Source organism: Oncorhynchus clarkii, chromosome 32, assembly GCF_045791955.1.
Source record: "Oncorhynchus clarkii lewisi isolate Uvic-CL-2024 chromosome 32, UVic_Ocla_1.0, whole genome shotgun sequence".
NCBI lineage: Eukaryota > Metazoa > Chordata > Actinopteri > Salmoniformes > Salmonidae > Oncorhynchus > Oncorhynchus clarkii.
In genome coordinates, this window is record NC_092178.1 from 8,249,797 (window position 1) to 8,271,314 (window position 21,518).

General features: G+C 43.6%; 1 protein-coding gene across 1 annotated transcript; it reads left to right on the forward strand.

The window, feature by feature from the left end:
- Nucleotides 1–609: 609 nt before the first annotated feature.
- Nucleotides 610–21,429, forward strand: LOC139392091 (phosphatidylinositol-3-phosphatase SAC1-A-like). Its single transcript, XM_071139810.1, has 20 exons — nt 610–1,149; nt 2,759–2,856; nt 3,662–3,736; nt 4,118–4,245; nt 7,869–8,018; nt 9,739–9,798; nt 10,069–10,102; nt 11,463–11,564; nt 11,777–11,862; nt 13,683–13,769; nt 13,926–13,994; nt 14,436–14,515; nt 14,661–14,759; nt 15,206–15,344; nt 15,657–15,726; nt 16,982–17,054; nt 17,415–17,508; nt 17,726–17,818; nt 17,987–18,044; nt 18,254–21,429. Exons 1-20 carry the CDS (start codon nt 1,121–1,123, stop codon nt 18,388–18,390), a joined length of 1,761 nt encoding a protein of 586 aa, XP_070995911.1. The 5' UTR covers nt 610–1,120; the 3' UTR covers nt 18,391–21,429.
- Nucleotides 21,430–21,518: the final 89 nt, after the last annotated feature.

Here is a 21,518-nt window from a genome sequence, read left to right on the forward strand (position 1 = left end):
GGTAGCCTAGTGGTTAGAGTGTTGGGCCAGTAACCGAAAGGCTCGAATCCCCAAGGTATAAATCTGTCGTTCTGTCCCTGAACAAGGCAGTTAACCCACTGTTCCTAGGCCGTCATTGTGAATAAGAATTGTCTTAAAACTCTCTGGGATAGGCGTCCTACTAGAGGGACAAATTCAAATAAATAATCATAAAAATGATGGATATTAAACATTTAGGTACATACAAGTGTCTTATATTGGTTAAAAACTTAAATTCTTGTTAATCTAACTGCACTGTCCGATATACAGTAGCTATTACAGCTGGGGCCCACATCAAAATATTTTTCCACCGGCACAGGTTTCATTGAGCTAGGCTGAAACACCTGCATTTTGGAGCTGCCTTACTCAAGAAAACAAAAAAGAGACCATGTTTGTATGTGGCTTTATTAACTCAATGATATATATATATATATATACATCGTTTTCAAACTGATATGTGACACCTATTAATGCCAAAATGACATGCAAAACAGGAAAGCCTCCATTTTATTAAAAAAAAAAATGTGGTTCTCAAAACAGGCCCTGCCCCGAATGACGGGTCGCCACTGCATTATTGTAATCCTTTTCTGAATATTCGATGAGGGTTATTGACGTCAATCGCCTGTATTCAACTAGCCTCATGTCATGAATATGCATAAATATCTCGAGACAACTTTGATATGAACTGTTTTTTTCTCAAATTTTCCGGGATGTCACGTGTCCTACTTACATCGTACCAACTTAAGCCTTACGAAACTTATATTCGATCAAATAAACCTCAAGTAGCAAATAAGTCATTTTTTTTGTTTACCAAATTCGACACTCATTGACCGACAAAACAAAAACTCCTATGCTTGGAGGGCTTAACAACGAAAAACCGCCACCCGCTGGAGGGAGACTGATTTTCCTCGGAGTTGGGCTTCTCTCTTCCTCTTCCTCTCTAATACCTCAGTGCACTGAGTTAAAAACACTTTTTTTTAACGTTTTTTAGTCATTTCCCGCAACCAGTAGTGGGTGGCAATACACCATTTCCGGTGTTGTCCGCCGTAAAACACCACCACCGAAGAAGATTATTAAGGTCAGATTGATACAAGAAGTGAAGATGCCGACTGCCTACGAGAGGTTCAATTTGTAAGTATTGTGCTTCACTTTTAAATGTAGTTAAACGACACCGATCAAGTATACTCAATATCAGGTTCACGGTTTCACCCAAAGAGACGTACAGTGGACATGTGTCAATATCTTGTCATGAATTTCAAAATTCGGGTTGACATCAGCTAGTTAGCTTGATTGCCTGCTGTGTGCTAGCTAAGCTAACAATCAATGGCAATCCCGTCTAGAACTCGCTTAAATACCTAGTTAACAAGCTAACTATCTATTTGTCTAGATTAATGGAAACGACGAAATGCCATTAATGTTGTATAAGCAGTTGCCTGTCATTTCAGGTCAGCTTATTAGCTTGTGTAGTTGCAAAAAATATAAAGAATAATAACATAATTGTCTTATTGTTTGCTAGTAGATGTGGATAAGCAGCAGGGGATAACACTGACCAGAGATCTGACCTTTCAGCTATATGATATACAATACATGGAGTAGCCTACAGGGTGGGCAATCAGACCAATCGTATATCAGTCCAAGTTTTGCATAATTTGTTTATTTTTATGTGCCGTCTTTGTAGTGGGTGTGACAGTTTGCAGGACATATTGGGCAACATTGGGGTGGGGTGCTGAATAGCTGACTGAGTGGCTCAAAACGACAAGTAAATGGGCCAAGTCAGTAGTAGATGTATTACCACAACAATGGTGCTCATGAAGTATTGATGCTGTATCAGAGTTGGCACCGTTAGCTCGTTGAGTATAGGTATCTGCCCATACAATGGCCATGAACAGGTTCTAGCCTACTTTTTCATGTTAAGTCATGCGAGCAGCTAATTGAAATATGGAGTGGTTGTTATGCCAGCAGTATATCTGGTTGTCCCAGGCTTTCCTGTGGCATGAGAATGTGTTGAAAAACCCCTAACAATAAGGCTTTTGTCTGGCAGCCACTTCTCCTCAGTCCTCACTTATAGCTCAGGGTAGTGCATGATGGCACTCCATTCTACAGACTTTATTGTCGCCCAGAAATGAGGTCACATGTTTCTGGTGCTTGATTTTCAAGCTCTTAAAAAACCTGCAAGCAGGTTAAGTTGTACCGCCTGTTTATGCTGCTATAGGAAATCACTCATAGCCAGAGAGAGAGAGAGAGAGAGAGAAACACCTTTGTTACACGGTACATTGTTCTTTGCTGTTCCTTTTAGGCCAAAATGTTCTTTGTTTGCACAGGCGTGGATGAGCTGTTGTAGGCTAGGCTTACTTGGCTTTGTGTCATACAAGGCCTCGGCTAAGACAAGTGTTGTGCAATCTTTCTTTCAGTCTCTCGCTGAATGCACCATTTTAAGCCTAATCATTGAAGAGATTCATGCACTACAATACTCACTGACAGGCAGTGGTGTAGAAGAGAGTTGCCTTTAATGCAGACAGACAGTTGCAATGCTCAGTCCTCTTGAGCGAACCTGTTTAAATGATCTGACGATGCAGATCTGTTGTGATGTTAAGCTCACATCATTACATGCCATGCTCTCTTGACCCAACATGTCACTGGATGTTCTCTGTAAACCTTCTCCGGGGTGAAGTATTCCCTAGGTACTTCAGCCTAGTCCGCAACATACTTGAACCTCATTATTCCCCCTCCCTTCCCACAGGCACACCAGCCCAGAGAAGTTCTACATTGAGGCCTGTGATGACGGGGTGGATGCAGTTCTGGCCATCGACAGGGTGTCCAATGAGATGACCCTGACTGGTAAGACATAGTGCCCACTGTAGCAAAACGCTTTGCAACAGAAAACAAAAATAAGCTTTTCTTATTGGTTGAAATCAGTTTGGTTCCTCCCAGTTTCGGCTTCCATTTGGATTCTAGTGAATACGACGCTGGTGGCTTCAATGGGAAGATTGTCAACACAAAACAGAACTACGTTGCCATTGATTGGCGTGAGTCAACAGAGTTCAGGGTCAATACCATTAGAATTCCTGTCAGTTGATATGGACATGAAGATGCTCTGAGTTGCTATGTAAATAGTGGGCCCCTGCTCATGGTTCTAACCATGCCTTGACCCTTTAATGGCTCTGTACAAGTGCCTTGCCTCATTGCCGAGAGGGTTTTTCTAGGTATCCAATGGAGTTCCTGAAGTGAGGAAGTTATGAATAGTGACCAACGGTGCTGTTTCTGACCGACGTTTTATAGACCGTCCTCTGGGCCACAGAGACATTTAGCTGTTTTTAAAGCTAGTTTTCTGCAGTTCTGCGCGTGTGTCCGTGGCTTACGCTGTGTTCTTATGCTATCTGAGTGACTCAAACATTTATTTCAAAATCAATTCCATTACCTTTTTGGGATATGTTGATTCTCCCGGTCTGTCTGTTTTTTTTTATTTTGGTGATTTGTTAGTTCTCAAAGATTATATTTCAAGATGTATAGATCCATTATCTTTTCTTCGTATGTTACGGTATGTCTGGTTTGAGTTGTTTCATGTTTTTATACTGAAAGGTTTTACCATCTCGAAAACTAAATGATTAAAGGTGAACCACTGATTTTAGTCTCGTTTCTTTAGGGAAGAAGGATGTTCCGTCGTCAGCCAACACCAGGCCCATCTGTGGCATCATGGGAACTGTCCGCCTGGTGGCAGGTAGGTCCACAGCCTGACAACACTGGGCTGGTCCTGTATATGTTGTCACACAAGATGTAGGACTACCACTTGGTGCGCCCCAACAATATCTCCTTCATTCTGAAGTGTGTACTCGTTCACTACTTGCCACAAATCTAAAAACATTGGATTGGTGGAGGCGTGGCCTAGCCACTAGCGAGTGTTTCCACCATATTCCTTAGAGCAGTAATTTACTTTCAAATGAGTTGGAAGTGAACCAAGTGCACACTTTGGAAGAACGGCGAGATCATTTGTACGTAACTTCCATCTTGTCCCACAAGATGTACCCCTGTAACACTGCTACTGTTTAGATATGGGGCTGACCAGGCTGCCAGGTTAACCCATGGATTTCCCCTCTCACAGGGATGTACCTGATTGTCATCACCAAGAAGAGGAATGTGGGCAGCCTCTTGGGTCACGCTGTGTGGAAGGCAGTGGATTTTGACATAATTTCCTACAAAAAGACTGTGCTTCACCTCACTGAAAACCAGGTGACAAACACGCTCTGGCACATTTTTGGGGATATTATTTTTTTGTTATTTAAATTTGTTTAATTTTAGACTATATTTAGAAACAAAGGGGGAGACAGGCAAGTGAGAGAACAGGAAGAGTGGTCGTGTTTATTCAACACCAGTCTCTGGTGGTAAATAATGTATATGTGACTAGCCAGGGTTGTTACCAATTCCAATATGCACCACTGTCAGCTGATTCTGTTTCAGCCTCTTTCTAGATACTGTATGTGTGTGTATTCATTGATAGTTGGTGCATGTTATCACTCAATCAGTACACAGGGAGAATTTGGTTAGAATTGATGCTAGTGTTTGCCAAGCAGTAGGGAAAGCACATTCTCATGGAAACAGTCCACAGCCCTGAGGAAATGGCCTATATACCGTGTCTTTGAACTAGAGGGGACCTAGCTACAGTAGCGTTAGCATGGCTAACAGGCAGTAGCTTTTGAACTAGAGGGTACCTAGCTAGAGTAGCGTTAGGACGCCTAACAGACAGTAGCTTTTGAACTAGAGGGCACCTAGCTACAGTAGCGTTAGGACGGCTAACAGACAGTAGCTTTTGAACTAGAGGGGACCGAGCTAGAGTAGCGTTAGGACGGCTAATAGACAGTAGCTTTTGAACTAGAGGGGACCTAGCTACAGTAGCGTTAGGACGGCTAACAGACAGTAGCTTTTGAACTAGAGGGGACCTAGCTACAGTAGCGTTAGGACGGCTAACAGACAGTAGCTTTTGAACTAGAGGGGACCTAGCTACAGTAGCGTTAGGACGGCTAACAGACAGTAGCTTTTGAACTAGAGGGGACCGAGCTACAGTAGCGTTAGGACGGCTAACAGACAGTAGCTTTTGAACTAGAGGGGACCTAGCTACAGTAGCGTTAGCACGGCTAATAGACAGTAGCTTTTGAACTAGAGGGGACCGAGCTACAGTAGCGTTAGGACGGCTAACAGACAGTAGCTTTTGAACTAGAGGGGACCTCCTGTTTCAACAACAAGCTCATTTGCCTTTATTCCCTACTGTTGGAATCACACAATGACAAAGTTAGTATGTCATTTCAGTGACGCAGGCCATGTACATTATTCATCAAGGCTGGCTATTCCTGTACTGCTAATTGAAAGAGCAGCCTTGGCTTGAGACTGTAAGGTTACATCCCAAATGGTATCCTTATCCCTATACTACTTTTGTAGTGCACTAGAGTCCCATCAAAGGGACTAGGGTGCCGTTTGGGACAACTTAAGTCACTGTAACTGCCACTGGGGATGTTTATAGACGCACCACAGCACAGTCAAAACAACGCTGGCTAACGGCACGGCTGACTAAGTTTACACTGTATTGCCTTTATTATGGAAAATGGAAGTTGTGTCACTGTTTAAAATATATATCTATATATTTATATACACGTTTTTGGCCCATACACCACAGCCCTTCAGAGGACAGAAATAAATAAAATACAATTTACACTTTTTTTTTTCTTTTGTTGTTACACGTAAACTACACGGATTTGATATGCACTACATGTATGTGGACACCTCCTCGTCGAACATCTCATTCCAAAATCATGGACATTAATATTGTGTTGGCCCCCCCCCCCCCCCACTTTGCTGCTACAACAACCTCCACTCTTCTGGGAAGGCGTTCCACTAGATGTTGGAACATTGATGCAGGGACTTGCTTCCATTCAGCCACAAGAGCATTAGTGAGGTCAGACTCTGATGTTGAGCGATTAGGCCTGGCTCGCAGTCGGCGTTCCAATTCATACCAAAGGTGTTAGATGGGGTTGAGGTCAGGGCTCTGTGCATGCCAGTCAAGTTCTTCCATACCGCTCTGTAGCCATTTTATGTATGGACCTCGCTTTGTGCACGGGGGCATTGTCATGCTGAAACAGGAATGGGCCTTCCCCAAACTGTTGCCACAAAGTTGAAAGTCAAATAATCATCTAGAATGTCCTTGTATGCTGTAGGTTTCCCTTCACTGGAACTAAGGGGCCCGAACCATTATTCCTCATCCACCAAACTTTACAGTTGGCACTGTGCTTTGGCATTGCGCATGGTGATTTTAGGCTTGTAATCCGGCTGCTCGGCCTTGGAAAACCATTTTAATGAAGCTCCAGAAGAACAGTTATTGTGCTGATGTTGCTTCCAGAGGCAGTTTGGAACTCGGTCGTGAGTGTTGCGACAGAGGATATACGTGTTTTTTTTACGCGCTTCAGCGGTCCCGTTCTGTGAGCTTGTGTGGCCTACCACTTTGTGGCTGAGCCGTTGTTTCTCCTAGACGTTTCCACTTTACAATAATAGCACTTACAGTTGACCGGGGGCAGCTCTAGCAGGGTAGAAATTTGACGAACTGACTTGTTGGAAAGGTGGCATCCTATGATGGTGCCACGTTGAAATTCACTGAGCTCTTCAATACGGGCCCAGCCTACTGCCAATGTTTGTCTTGTTCTATTTTTATACACCTGTCAGCAACGGGTGTGTCCACATACTACTAGTACATGGTTGTCACACTGTTTACTTGCCATGTAAAGAAAGACCTATATCTTATTAGAAAGGTCAGTGAAAGTTAAGTTTGGACCTAAAATGCTTCAAGCGTTTTAATACTTTTCATATTTCCATGAGTGCCGTAGTGGAAACTGGGGCTGGAGATTAGTTTGGAGGTGTTAAGAAACATGTATGATTCCAAATGTCACCCTATTTCCCCATGCAGTGCCCTACATTTGACCAGAGCACCCGGGGCGCGGGGAGAGGAGACAGACTGCACTCACTGGCAAAAACAGGATATTAAAGTGTTGACATATAATGCAGGGAAGCAGCCTTGTAGTGGGTGAGGAGGTAATAGGACGATTCTCGTTTGTATTTCCTTGCATCCTCTCTCCTTGCCGCTTCTCTTCAGACCGCATTGGAGAAGACCTGAGGAGGAACCTCTTCTCCAATACTGTTGAGAAGGACACAAGCAGATGGGATGTGAGGGATCGCGTAAAGACACTTGGGGAGAAATCCTTGTGGGCGTAGTCGTAGAGTCATTCATGTCCGTCTTCTCTCCCTGGGCTAACTGGCTTAGCATTCAGAATACAGATCCTATTAGACATGTGGAGGGAGGGGCCTTAATGCCTGGGGTTGCTCGGTAGCTGAAGTAAGACACCTGCACCATATAGGGAATAGGCTGCTGTCATTTGGGATGCAGAGATCATTAGCGGTTATGCATCCTAACCTCCACGTGCAGTAAAGCCCTGGGAGGGAGGTGAAGTGGACAAGGTTTAGATGGAAATCTATCAACGGAGGGGCTATTGTAATATGTCAATGATGTCATCATCCATGCAATAAGGCCCCTTTTTTTTTTTTTACCCACTGGAGTCAATTGAGGCTGTGATACTGCTAATATTGTCAATCTGATTCAAATGTATTTAAAAAAAAAATTGGTCACCAAGTAAGATTTTATTTCCATGTTTCTAAAGCATGCTGTTTCATTTCATTAATGAAAACATCCCTAGCTTAACAGCCTCTCTTCTCACACGTCACACTCCTACAAACTGCACTGTCATGAGTTGTGCCCAGCCAGCTAATCTATTTTCTCCCCTCCTCTCTTCCTCTCTCTCTCTCTCTCTCTCCAGACGCAAGACAACAAGACATTCCTGTCCATGATTAACAACGCGCTGACTACAGATGGATTCTACTTCTGCACTGACTATGACCTGACCCACACCCTCCAGAGACTGGCTGACGTCAGCCACGACTTCCAGGAGATGAGCCTGCTGGAGAGGGTAGGAGAGGAGGGGAGACCTTATATAATCTTCGAGGCTCTTTTGTAGACCTGGAAAGATTGGATATTAGCAATATGGCAAACTATCTACCTCTATCAGAGGGCAGACATTTTTTTTTTTTTTGTGTGTGACATTGCGTCCAGCTATTTTTACTCAACACAAGATAGTTAAATGGAAATGCATCCTAGCAGGAAATTGTGTCATCTATTTAATATGCAAAAAAATGTTTTATAAATCACAGGACAAACTAACAGAACACAGCTAGAGGCTGCAGTCTTCTCTATATATAGTGCCTTACTTTGAAACATGGTCCATAGGGTGACAGTATGGGGGCAGACGGGGTACGGTATGGGGGCAGACGGGGTACGGTATGGGGGCAGACGGGGTACGGTATGGGGGCAGACGGGGTACGGTATGGGGGCAGACGGGGTACGGTATGGGGGCAGACGGGGTACGGTATGGGGGCGGAGGGGGATAGATAGTGACTCCTGTTCCATGTCTAAACTAGGGGCACACGTTCTACTCGCCATCAAACCAGTTGAACAAGGTTTCATTGGAGAAGAAAGTGAAAATCCTGTACACAATGTACACATTCTGCACATGAGAGTAATGCCTCAGCTGAGACTGAGGGGGGGGGTTGAAAAAGTCAATCTGTGTGTACACATGAGGGCAAGGTGACTAGTGTGGTTTACATGCATGGCAGGAGCCCAAACACCGCAGTTTGCAGTGGCAGTGACACTCCTCCAATATGGATGAGCCATGGATATCATCTAATGGGACAATACCACAGATAAATGACAGACCACATCCTGTGAAATATCTATTTTAGACAAACATCTTTTGATGATACACTCTGACCTCAGCCTTCGTGATTGACTAGCTTTGTACGCAGTAGGAGAACTCTGGCCGTGCCCCTCCCCCCCCCCCAAAAAAAATACTCTTATGCTCCTAAAATAAGCACTTAATCTAGATTTGAAAGAATAGGTTAGTTATAAGCAATAGGGTGGTAGCTTCACCTCGCCCTCGTCTAATCAAAGTAGTGGTTGAAGCTCTTAGGAGAATTGTGCACTAATACATTGGAGAAAGCCTGTATTCCCTTCCCACATGTCTCAGGATAATAGCCTGCGAAAGTTAGCATGTATAGAATGCAATAATTAACTAATATTTGCCATATTTTAACAATTCTCTTGTGCCAGCGTATCGCCACAGCAAACTTTAATAATTGGATGGTGAAACTTGTCAGCCAATTAGAAAAGCGAAGCAATTCAGGCATAATTGAAAGTCAATAAAAAAATAAAAAATTATATAGTTAAAAAAAATGATTTTAGCGAGCAGTGGGCATTTAGAATTAGATGTGGAGTTTTGTAGTTACGGAGAAATCACGTGCCCTGAATTATTTGTCAATCAGAATTTTTTTTTTGGGGGGGGGGGGGGGGGGAACAGTTTCCATCATTTGTCGTCATAAGGAAAGCTCGACAAAATGTAAAAATCCACCCGTCAAACAGATGTTGTACGATCTTCAGAAAAGGTTTCCTATATCTGCCTTTTCCATTAGACGTCGCAGTGATTTATTTATTTTCTTTAATAAATGGAACTCTCAGTCAATGGAAACCTGGCCGTTGTCTGCTAAAACTCAGCGAGTGGAAATAATTTACTGCAGATTGGACAGATTGAAGGAATTGATTGACTCTGACTGACTGATTGGTTCTCGTGTTTCTAGGCAGATCAGAGGTTTGTGTGGAATGGAAGCCTCCTGAGAGAGTTCCTTACCCAGCCGGAGGTGAGTGATATGAAGAGGACATCACAACACCTCCACCTGTTCGCATTATAATACATTACACATGTCCACAGTCTTCATTCGGTTGTTTTCTTATTCTGACGTACCAGAGGTAATAGTATTAGAATATGGACAAGATAACATCAACCTTACCCCTCTGAAATGGTATGTTTTAACAAGAACACACTATAGATGACCAGTATTTTATTCTTTGTTCTAATGTATCTAGTGACAAAGTTAAAAAATATATATTATCTTTGTTTCCCTTTTCAGCTGCACAAGTTTGCGATCCCTGTTGTCCATGGCTGTATCCTTTTCACAGTCTTGCTTTGCTCCCACTGATCTTTCTTGTAGTAATAATCAGTGGAACCACATCCGAACATAAGACTTTGAATGGGTCTCTTGAGTGTTTTCAAGAACCAATTTCAACTCAGTGGAACTTAAATCATTCCCATCGGGAACTTTAGAAATCCATTGCAAGGTCACAAATAATAGCGTCCTCCACTTAGCGTACCAAGTACAATGGCGTCCTCCACTTAGCGTACCAAGTACAATGGCGTCCTCCACTTAGCGTACCAAGTACAATGGCGTCCTCCACTTAGCGTACCCAGTACCATGGCGTCCTCCACTTAGCGTACCCAGTACCATGGCGTCCTCCACTTAGCGTACCCAGTACCATGGCGTCCTCCACTTAGCGTACCCAGTACCATGGCGTCCTCCACTTAGCGTACCCAGTACCATGGCGTCCTCCACTTAGCGTACCCAGTACCATGGCGTCCTCCACTTAGCGTACCCAGTACCATGGCGTCCTCCACTTAGCGTACCCAGTACCATGGCGTCCTCCACTTAGCGTACCCAGTACCATGGCGTCCTCCACTTAGCGTACCCAGTACCATGGCGTCCTCCACTTAGCGTACCCAGTACCATGGCGTCCTCCACTTAGCGTACCCAGTACCATGGCGTCCTCCACTTAGCGTACCCAGTACCATGGCGTCCTCCACTTAGCGTACCCAGTACCATGGCGTCCTCCACTTAGCGTACCCAGTACCATGGCGTCCTCCACTTAGCGTACCCAGTACCATGGCGTCCTCCACTTGGCGTACCCAGTACCATGGCGGCCTCCACTTGGCGTACCCAGTACCATGGCGGCCTCCACTTGGCGTACCAAGTACAATAGCATCCCCCACTTAGCTTACCAAGTACAATAGCATCCCCCACTTAGCTTACCAAGTACAATAGCATCCCCCACTTAGCGTACCAAGTACAATGGCATCCTCCACTTAGCGTACCAAGTACCATGGCGTCCTCCACTTAGCGTACCCAGTACCATGGCGTCCTCCACTTAGCGTACCAAGTACCATGGCGTCCTCCACTTAGCGTACCAAGTACAATACCATCCCCCACTTAGCTTACCAAGTACCATGGCATCCTCCACTTAGCGTACCAAGTACCATGGCATCCTCCACTTAGCGTACCAAGTACAATGGCGTCCTCCACTTGGGATAAGTCTCAAATGGCACCCTATTCCCTATATAGGGCACTTCTTTTGCCCTGATCAGTAGTGGTGCACTATATAGGGAATAGTGTGCCATTTTGGACGTGATCTTGGTACAATTTGGCCTGATGATGTAGCAGTGTGTTCTGTGAGGTCCTTGACCCTGATCCAGTCATCGTGATGAAACCGTGTCGTGTCAACGGGAAGATCTTTGAATGGATCCTCATCTCCAGGAGGAGCTGCTTCAGGGCTGGGGTCAGGTACTACGTCAGAGGTAAGACACGGGGTCACGTCCCGATTGGCACCTTGTTCCCTATGTAGCGCACTACTTTTGACCAGGGTTCATTGGGCTCTGGTCAAAAGTAGTGCACTATATAGGGAATAGGGTGCCAATTGGGATGGAACCATGGTACTGAGCAGCACTACTGGCATGTTGAATAGGTAATAATCATTATCTCATTATTTTTATTTTTTTTCCCCCCGCAGGTATCGATTCTGAGGGCCACGCTGCTAACTTTGTGGAGACTGAGCAAATAGTCCTGTACAATGGAGGAAGGGCTTCATTCGTACAGGTGAGTAGTTGTGGTGCTCGCAGCAATGGTAGTGTTAGCAGTAGCAGCGCCGGCAGTAGCAGCGCCGGCAGTAGCAGCGCCGGCAGTAGCAGCGCCGGCAGTAGCAGGGGAAGAGGTGGTAGTGTTAGATGGCGGTTTAGGAATAGTCTGGGAGAGAACGTATAGCCCTAGGCGATGCTGTTGGTTCATTGATTGTGCAGGGCGGCAGGGTAGCCTAGTGGTTAGAGCGTTGGACTAGTAACCGGAAGGTTGCAAGTTCAAATCCCTGAGCTGACAAGGTGCAAATCTGTCGTTCTGCCCCTGAACAGGCAGTTAACCCACTGTTCCTAGGCTGTCATTGAAAATAAGAATTTGTTCTTAACTGACTTGCCTAGTTAAATAAAGATAAAATAAAAAACACTAAGCCTACAATTATAGTGAATTTGTATTTTATTTTGAAAAGCCTACTTACTATAGGGAATTTTTTTACATTTTAATAATTAATTGGGTGACCCATTACCTTTCAGCTATATAGAATATCTCACCATGTGTTCCCATCTCCTCCTCTCTCCTTTATTCATTTCTGCAGTATGCAGTGGGGCTATCAACAGTTTAATGAAATATGTTTTGTTGTGAAAACAACATGTTACTCTCAATGTTCCCGAACAGATTTCACTTGGTTTCCCAAAATGTAAGCACTGGGTAGCTGGTTGGAGAGCATGGTTGGAGAGATCATGGCACACAGAATATCACCTGTCACGCAGCGAGAGCATGAACCTCAAACAGTGGTTTACACACAGAGTGAACGAAGTGGCGTTAGATTTATTTCTCAACTGCTCATATTCCGTACAGCTCCGCTATAAAACCGAGGTAGCCTACCCGGCGTCATGGTAAACAGATACGCGGGAAAACGTGCTACCTCATTCGGCTATTGGAGTGTATTCAGATAACATGTATTTCATCTCTTGTTCCTGTTCCTGTTCGTTGCTGCCCACTTAATAACGGGGCATTCTAAATCAAAACCAGTTGTATGTATTAGTAAAGACTAGATTAAATTGAGAATAGTCTGATGGGTGACAATATGATCATCTGTGCAGCCTGAGGCAAAGAGAAGATCACAAGCTTTTGTAACTTTCTCAAATCATCAACAGCCTATAGTAGCATCATGCAGCCCATAAATATGTTTTGATATGTAAGACGTGAAGGTTTATTATTTACAGGACCTGTTTTCAAATGATCACTTTTACGCTCATCGTAGCCACTTTGTGTACTGGTCCCGGAATGGGGGAAAAATAGCCATTATATTTTATTCAGTTCAAATCTATTCTTCTTGCTATAAAATAATGGTGCTGGACTTATAAGGATATCTAGTCTGCTAAATGAACCAGCCTACAGCCTATGGCCATATAACATACAGCAGACCAATTCATGTTCTGTTTTAAGTAAATACTTTTTTTTTTTTTTTGTGCTGCTTTTTATGCTTCTTTAGACCGGACTAAAGTAAATAATGGATTTATTTTGATGGTGTATATTAAATGGATCTATTAGACTTTCTTTTTTTATGTATATTTTCCAAAAGTGTGCATCAGCTGCTTGTATTCATTCAGCTTATATGCATGGAGGCCTTAAATGCATGGAGGCCTTAAATGCATGGAGGCCTTAAATGCATGGAGGCCTGGAGATGCTCAACGTGTTTATGTTAATTACTGTGAGACCGGCAGTCTTTTGCATGACAGTAACCGGCTGGCAAAATTGAAAGACCTCCACAACCCTACTCTGAACCAATACAGAGAAATAAGAGTTTTTTTTATTTTATTTTTTAATATGTTTTCTGTCCACAGACACGAGGCTCCATGCCCTTCTTCTGGTCTCAGAGACCCAACCTGAAATACAAGCCCAAACCACTGATCAGCAAGAACACCAATCACGTAAGGGCTTTCATATGTTCTGGCAGCTTTCCCCTCTTATCTATTGCACTATTTGTCTTGTCAGTATAACAGGTCAAAGGTTAGGTAAACCCACTCTGTGGATCTCCTGTCGACCAAATCCTCAATTAACTAATTCTCCCCCAACTGTCTTCCTAGATGGATGGTTTCCAGAGGCATTTTGACTCCCAGGTCCTCATCTATGGAAAGCAAACCATTCTGAACCTGGTAGGACCCTCTTTTTATTTTTTTTAAGCCTCACGATGGCTAAAACAAATCCCTGTCAAAGCATTGTGAAAGAGAAGCATTAGAAAGATTTATATACACTAAACAAAAGTATAAACCCAACATGCAACAAGGTGCATTACAGGTGCACCTGTAATGATCATGCTGTTTAATCAGCATCTTGATATGCCACACCTGTCAGGTGGATGGGGTTATCTTGGCAAAGGAGAAATGTTCACTGACAGGGATGTATAAACCATTTTGGTAACATTTGAGAGAAATAAGCTTTTTGTGCAGTATGGAACAGTTCTGGGATCATTTATTTCAGCTCATGAAACATGGGACAAACAATTAACATGTTGCTTTTTTAAAATATATATATATATTTTTTTTTACCATTTTTGTTCAGAGAAAGAAGGTGTTTTTTCCCCCTCCTTCCTCCAGATCAACCAGAAGGGTTCAGAGAAGCCACTGGAGCAAGCCTTTGCCAAGATGGTGTCTGGCATGGAGAACGGCATGATTAAGTAAGACCCAAACACCGCACTCCTGAACACCCTCTCACCCATCGTCTTATCATTTCTATGATTTTTTTATACAATTTTTTTTAGGTGAATGGGTTCATTGATGGACGGATCTAACACATCCACTCGTTGTTTCTTATGACTGCAGGTACGTAGCATTTGACTTCCACAAGGAGTGCAGTGGGATGAGATGGGATCGTCTGAATATCCTGGTGGACAATGTGGCTGAGACACAAGATGAATACAGGTATTACTCTCCTATATTGACAATAAGCTGCTAGTCTACACCCACAACCATACAAGACTCGGGTTAATGTTCTTTAGCAAGACGATGGGCATATGAACACAGACGAGGCTAATTGTCTTCTCCTCTGCCCTTTATCTCTGGTCTGTCTTCAGGGAACAATGCCAGTGATTACATTAGTCAGTGACTTCTGAAATTCCTCTGGGCATATGAGTTTTCCCAGGCTGCATCCCAAGTGGCAGCCTATTCCCTTCCATTGGGGCTCAAGTAGATGGTTCACTATATAGGGAATAGGGTGCCATTTGGGACTCCTCTAGCCTTCTGTAGCCCGTCTGTTGTCTCCCTGCAGAGGGAGCGGTAGGTGTTCCAACTTTACAGTGCTGTCACTGGCTCCGTGGATTTGTGTTCTCCTAGCCTTGTCTCCTGACTCCTCTGTTGTCTGTCTGCAGCTACTTCATGGTCGACGCGGCGGGGAAGGTGTTGTCCCAGCAGAAGGGGACGTTCCGCAGTAACTGCATGGACTGTCTGGACCGTACCAATGTCATCCAGAGCATGCTGGCCCGCCGTTCCATACAGTCCCAGCTTCAGGTAGGAAGTCCTCCCGAGCCGGCCTTCCATACAGTCCCAGCTTCAGGTAGGAGCTAGGAGGGTTGCACTCGTTATTACTTGAAACCCCCTTTGTTTCACACACTGGGGCGTGATCCTTCTGACCGTTAGATGAGAGAGTTAGAGATGAGAGGCAAAGGTTTGAACAAAGACAACCAGTGGCTACTGTTTCCCACAGTATCATTGCCAGTTTATTTTCGAGAACAAGCTGAATTTACTGAGACCTGTCCCCAGTTCCCAAACCTATCACCTTCTAAATGGACTTATGTATGCTTGTTTGGTGGTTGTCCACAGAGGATGGGTGTCCTGCATGTGGCCCAGCGGATTGAGGAACAGGCCGATTTTGAGAAGATCTACAAGAATGGTAAGTGGGCCCCGCCCCTCTACAACCTATGAATGGCAGCTTCTTTAGGCCTTTTCACACTGCATTCTCTTAGCCCAGGACTTCTCCTAACCCTTCGTTAAAATCAGCCCTGGGCTAAGGAGAGGCTGTCAGCCCTGGGCTAAGGAGAGGCTGTCAGCCCTGGGCTAAGGAGAGGCTGTCAGCCCTGGGCTAAGGAGAGGCTGTCAGCCCTGGGCTAAGGAGAGGCTGTCAGCCCTGGGCTAAGGAGAGGCTGTCAGCCCTGGGCTAAGGAGAGGCTGTCAGCCCTGGGCTAAGGAGAGGCTGTCAGCCCTGGGCTAAGGAGAGGCTGTCAGCCCTGGGATAAGTGGTGTGTGTGAACGCAGCTTTTGAGTGTCATGAGGCAGCAGGTAGCCTAGTGGTTTGAGCGTTGGTTAGTCACCGAACGGTTGCAAGATCGAATCCCTGAGCTGACAAGGTAAAAATCTGTCGTTCGTTAACCCACTGTTCCTAGGCCGTCATTGTAAATAAGAATTTGTTCTTGACTGACTTGCCGAGTTAAATAAAATATGAAGTTGATCTGTGTGGTCCCTCACACTATTCTCAGGTGACCACATGTCCCGAATTGTGTGGGACAGTCCTGCATTTTGTCCTGTAACCAAACAATAATGTCCAGAATAACTACAAAAAGTGTGCTTCTGAGGAAGAGCTTCATATATCTGGTAATTTCCTCAAACGTATGTTCTCCATGTTCATTAGTTTCTCATTCAACAGATTTTCTGCTACTTCACTGCTGTTTTTTAAAAGCCTCCCTAACTGTTTTCCATTCCCAGAGAAAAACCAGAAATGTTTCCTTGGCCAAATATTCCCAGCTCCACGTGGTCTCGTTTCTGCATCGCCACATTTTGCGCGAGGCAAAAAGAGTAGGCTACACGCGCAACAATTAGCTCGTTACGAATTATACCCAACTTGGTGTTTGAGTTGGTTAAATGTACACTTTTCTTGATACAATGTGTGTGTGGGCATAGGCAGACGTTGCAAATGGAGGATGCATTTGATGTGTATTCTGTAATGATATTTAATGGGACTACTCTGTCGGTACAAACTTTGAGGAAATGATGACGTCATTTACAGGGGGATGGGGGTGCTGCCAACACTTTGTATTCGTGCAGGCTACACAGTCCCGCAAAAGCATTCTCTTGTCCCGCATGTTTGGGTATTTCTCTGCTCACTAATAATGTCTGTCCGTGTTGTTTATATTCTTGTTTCTCTGCGCTAGCTTGGGCTGACAATGCCAACGCATGCGCCAAGCAGTACGCCGGTACGGGAGCCCTGAAGACTGACTTCACAAGGTACTGAACGTCCGTGTGCTGCTGACCTACATGTCTTCAGACACTATGCTTGCGACTGTTGAAGGTCAACTGTTTCGTTGCGCGGCTTCAATTTGAGGTCCCTTGTGCTTTAATTTATATGTGGACTTTCTAGGTACTAGCTAGTTGGCGTGTACAAGTAGTACAAGTTGACCATGAGATGTAGTGTGTTGATGGTTGTTATTTCTCCAACACCAGATTGATGCCATTCAATTAGTATTGCTATGTGGACAAAATGGCAGACTATCTCTGTCTTTCTGGTTATTTGTGACGTGTGTCACTCGTCCTTGTTGTGGAGAGTTTGATATGTGTTGACGGTGTCTGTTTCTTGTCCTTCATCAGGACAGGGAAGAGGACCCAGATGGGTCTGGTGATGGACGGCGTGAACTCTGCCATCCGTTACTACAAGAATAACTTCTCTGACGGTTTCAGACAAGTACGTCTGGTTTTTAAGGTCTAGAAAAAGGACATTAAATAATTTAGTGAACTACTACTACATAAGGTAGTCGGTAATAAATTATTATATCAGATATCTACTGTATAGTTGAGAAGTCTTTCCATAGACCAATATTGCTTTCTTCGTTTCTGTTTTTGCTTTGTTAGTTGTCGGCTCGTTTGTTGCTCAAAAGGGTACGTGTGTTTCTTGTCTCCAGGATTCCATTGATTTGTTCCTTGGAAACTATGCTGTTGACGAAACGGACGGCCCCACTCCACTCCGTATCCAGAAGGACTGGAAGTTCCTCACGGTCAGTTGCATCCCCATTACGGCTGAGAGATGGAGACCGGTATCATCATAGGAGTCAGGAGATGCCCAGACTGATCAGTCGTGTAAAGTGAATGACAAAACATAACTACATCTCTGGTCCTCTCCTCCCATTCTAATATGGAGTTCTGTATTTTATCTTTGCTTGCAGCTGCCCATCATCATGGTGGTCGCGTTCTCCATGTGTATCATCTGTCTCCTCATGGCTGGTAAGAAAACCACTGTTCATCTGACAAGTCAATTTTAGCCTTTTAACGCTAGCTCTACTAACCTCAGGACGCTAGGGCATGCTAGCTTGTTCTGGTTATGTCTATATCCATCAAATGTGTTCATATCTGGTCACAAAAAAATCACTGTTTCTTTCTGTATATCTTTTGTGTACTTTATTGGTTGTTCTCATGTCCCCCCTCTTTCCCAGGTGACACGTGGACTGAGACCCTGGCCTATGTGTTGTTCTGGGGCGCTGCTGCCGCCGTCACCGCTGCTGTCATCGTCTTCAACGGCCGCGACTTTGTGGACGCCCCCAAACTGGTGCAGAAAGAGAAGATGGACTGAACCTGTGTGTATGTGGAAAGCAGCTCGGCTCATCAGACTCCTATACCTCTTCATTCAACTCTTCTTCCTCTTCCTCCCGGCTGCTCGAGGCTCGGACTCTGCACATAACTGCTCTCTACGCTGTCGTCCTAGGGGGCGGCATCCCAAATGGCACCCTATTCCCTATATAGTGCACTTTAATGGGGTGCCATTTGGGAGGTAGCCTTATAGTTTCTATTGGGGCTTCTATTCTAACCCTGAACTCCTGTTTATCAGGCAGCAAACCCGTTGAGCTGAACTGTAGTCTCCTATCAGATTCTCTCACCTCCTTCACTTTCCAGGCGATCATCCTATTCCACATTCCTTAGATCATGGAGTTTAATTTATTTTGTTGTCTGGTGTTGGAGAGGGTTGGTGTAGTCGGCCAACCGTGGTGACGGTTTAACCAACTTAAGGCACACAGGGTTATTAGAGTTCTCTGAAAACACGTCATAACTTCAGTGAATTGCAGGAGAATTCTTCATTTTCCACGAAGGCAACTTAAAAACAAGAATATTCATGTAATACATTAATGAATGGTTTCTTTGGTTTAACTTTTGTTTACTGTAATTTAATAAAATGCAATTATGTATTTTAAACTAGAAATCCACAGAGAAACGGTTGGCATTTTCACAGGCACTAGAATGACTGGGGTACATTGTTCAGAAAGATAACATGTTTTGGTTGTCCTATTGAACGTGATAAGCCTTACTAAACTCATTTTAAAAAGCGCTATACAACTAAACTAGCTAGTTATCCTAGAGAAGAATGACTACTATGAACATAATCATGTATAGTATTTATGATTCTATTTATAACTAAGGGTTTTGTGCTTGTCTTACCATCTTATTTTTACACTTTGGGTTAACATAGTATTTGATCTGAGAGGTGTGAAATCTTTCAATGTTCATTCATTGTTGGTTGTAGTGGTCATTATACCAGTGTTCTCCAACCCTGTTCCCGGAGAGCTACAGTCCTGTAAGTTCATTCCGACCCTTACCTAACTCACCTGATTCTAATAATTAGCTGGCTGATCAGCTGAATCAGGTTCGTTACAACTGGGGTTGGCGCAAAAACCTGCAGGAGGGTAGCTCTCCGGGAACAGGGTTGGAGAGCCCAGCGCTAATACCGTAGTTGTCATGTGGTGGCCATTTTCCAGCTGTTTATAATAACCTTGTCTTGTCCGTGTGTTCTAGTTGACGTCTCGCACGTTTTTGAAGTGTTATGGTCTTGCTGAGGGTTTCCCCTAGCACTACTAAAACCCTCAGTGGATTGAGTTTCACACTCCTGCTCTAGATCGGTGTTTTCCAAACCTGGTCCTCCAGTACCCCCAACAGTAAACACTATTGAAACCCTTTACAAGCACACTTGATTCAACTAATCGTCAAGCCCATCAATGAGTTGAACGAGGTGTGTTTGTAGCCCTTGACAAACTGTACTGTTGGTGGACCAGGGTTGGAAAACACTGATTTAGATACTGCCTTAACAAGCTCGCCCCACAATGGATGACGGGGTGGACTTCAGAGAATCGTTCCTTGTTCTCATGAATATGATTGCGTATGATTAATGGTTTTCAGGGTGTTTCCAGATATACTGTATTCATTAGAGATTGTATTGTAGACTGTTTATGTTGCTATGCCTTTCTGTGCCTGCTTTCCAGCTTGGATTTCGATCTTGCATTCATAATACAGAAGTAGTTGTCATGGTGTAAATATTCTAGAACAGAATTGCAATTCCATTGCTCATTTAGAATGTGTTTGTAGTAAATCACTGGCAGATTACAATAAGCAGTTTTAGATCTTTAGCTAAGTTAGAATCATGTTTATATGCTAGAACTGTTTTATTCAAGCTGGGCAGTGGTAACACCAGAGGGGAGGACCAACTGAAGCTTGTCTACTGTGCTACCGTTATGTGTTTCCATGAACATATCCTTGTAATTATATATACTGTATATTTTACATTAAGATTGTATGCTGAGCACTTAGTTGCAGATACTAAATGTAAAGATCAAGCAGTGATTCTTTGTTTTTCTTCTTTCTGGATGAGTCTTTAGAAGAAGTGTTTCGTGTGAGTCAACAAGAGCATTTATTTGAAGGTGTATGATTTTGCCTGGTGAATATTTCTGTTTTTATATGGGGATTGGAAACTATCTTGGGCTTATGTTTTGAATGTCTTTATTTTGGAATATGGTTGTTGTATTCATGATGTGGTAGTGGATAATATATATTTTTTAAATTATCCTCTTTCCTCATCACCATTCCTTGGTTGTTTATTCAAAACCCTGAACATTCATTTCCTATGACCATAATACATTTTAACTGGACTGTGATGTAGCCTGGTCCCAGATCTGTTTTTGCCATAATGCCAGTCCTTGTCATGACAATGGGTGACCATGGAATTTGCATGATAGCACAAACAGACTGGAACCCAGGCTAGCTTTGAAGATTCTGGCTAGTAAATCAATTGAGGTCAGTTGTACACATACCTAAATATGGTCAATTCTCATTATTTTTTTTATTTTTTTTATTTTTCATTTTGCAAATGTAAGTGGCAGGCTGTTACTATGAAACTAGTGATTTATCGTCACGTGCTGTGACATTGGTTTGCTAGAAAGACCATATTCCCAGTTGGTGCCGTGTAACGTCAGAATGTAAAAAGAAAATGACATCCTTCAAAAATTGTTACTGAGTGGTTCAGCGATATGACAGGATCAGTAGCTTACTACAGTTTAAAAAACTTAACATCACATGGTTATACTTTTGCAATCTGATTGGCTATAACCTAAACAAAGTTAGATATTTAACTCGCAATGTAATTTAGAGGGTAGTCGTAGATGTCCTATTTTCATAATGAATGGTCAAATACCTGAAGATAGGATAGCCTATCCTCTTGTCCGAGAACTAGGCGATGACCTTGCTGTGAATGCAATTATGTAAACTGTCAATTGACACATTATTCCCCACTTTGTAATTCCATGTGAGGTTTGTGGATGATTTATCAATAAACGACTATTTAAAAAAACGTTTCGTGTTCAATTTATATATTTTTAAAAAACATTTTGGGCGTGAGTGGTATGATGGCACAAACAGATCTGGGACCAGGCTAGAGAG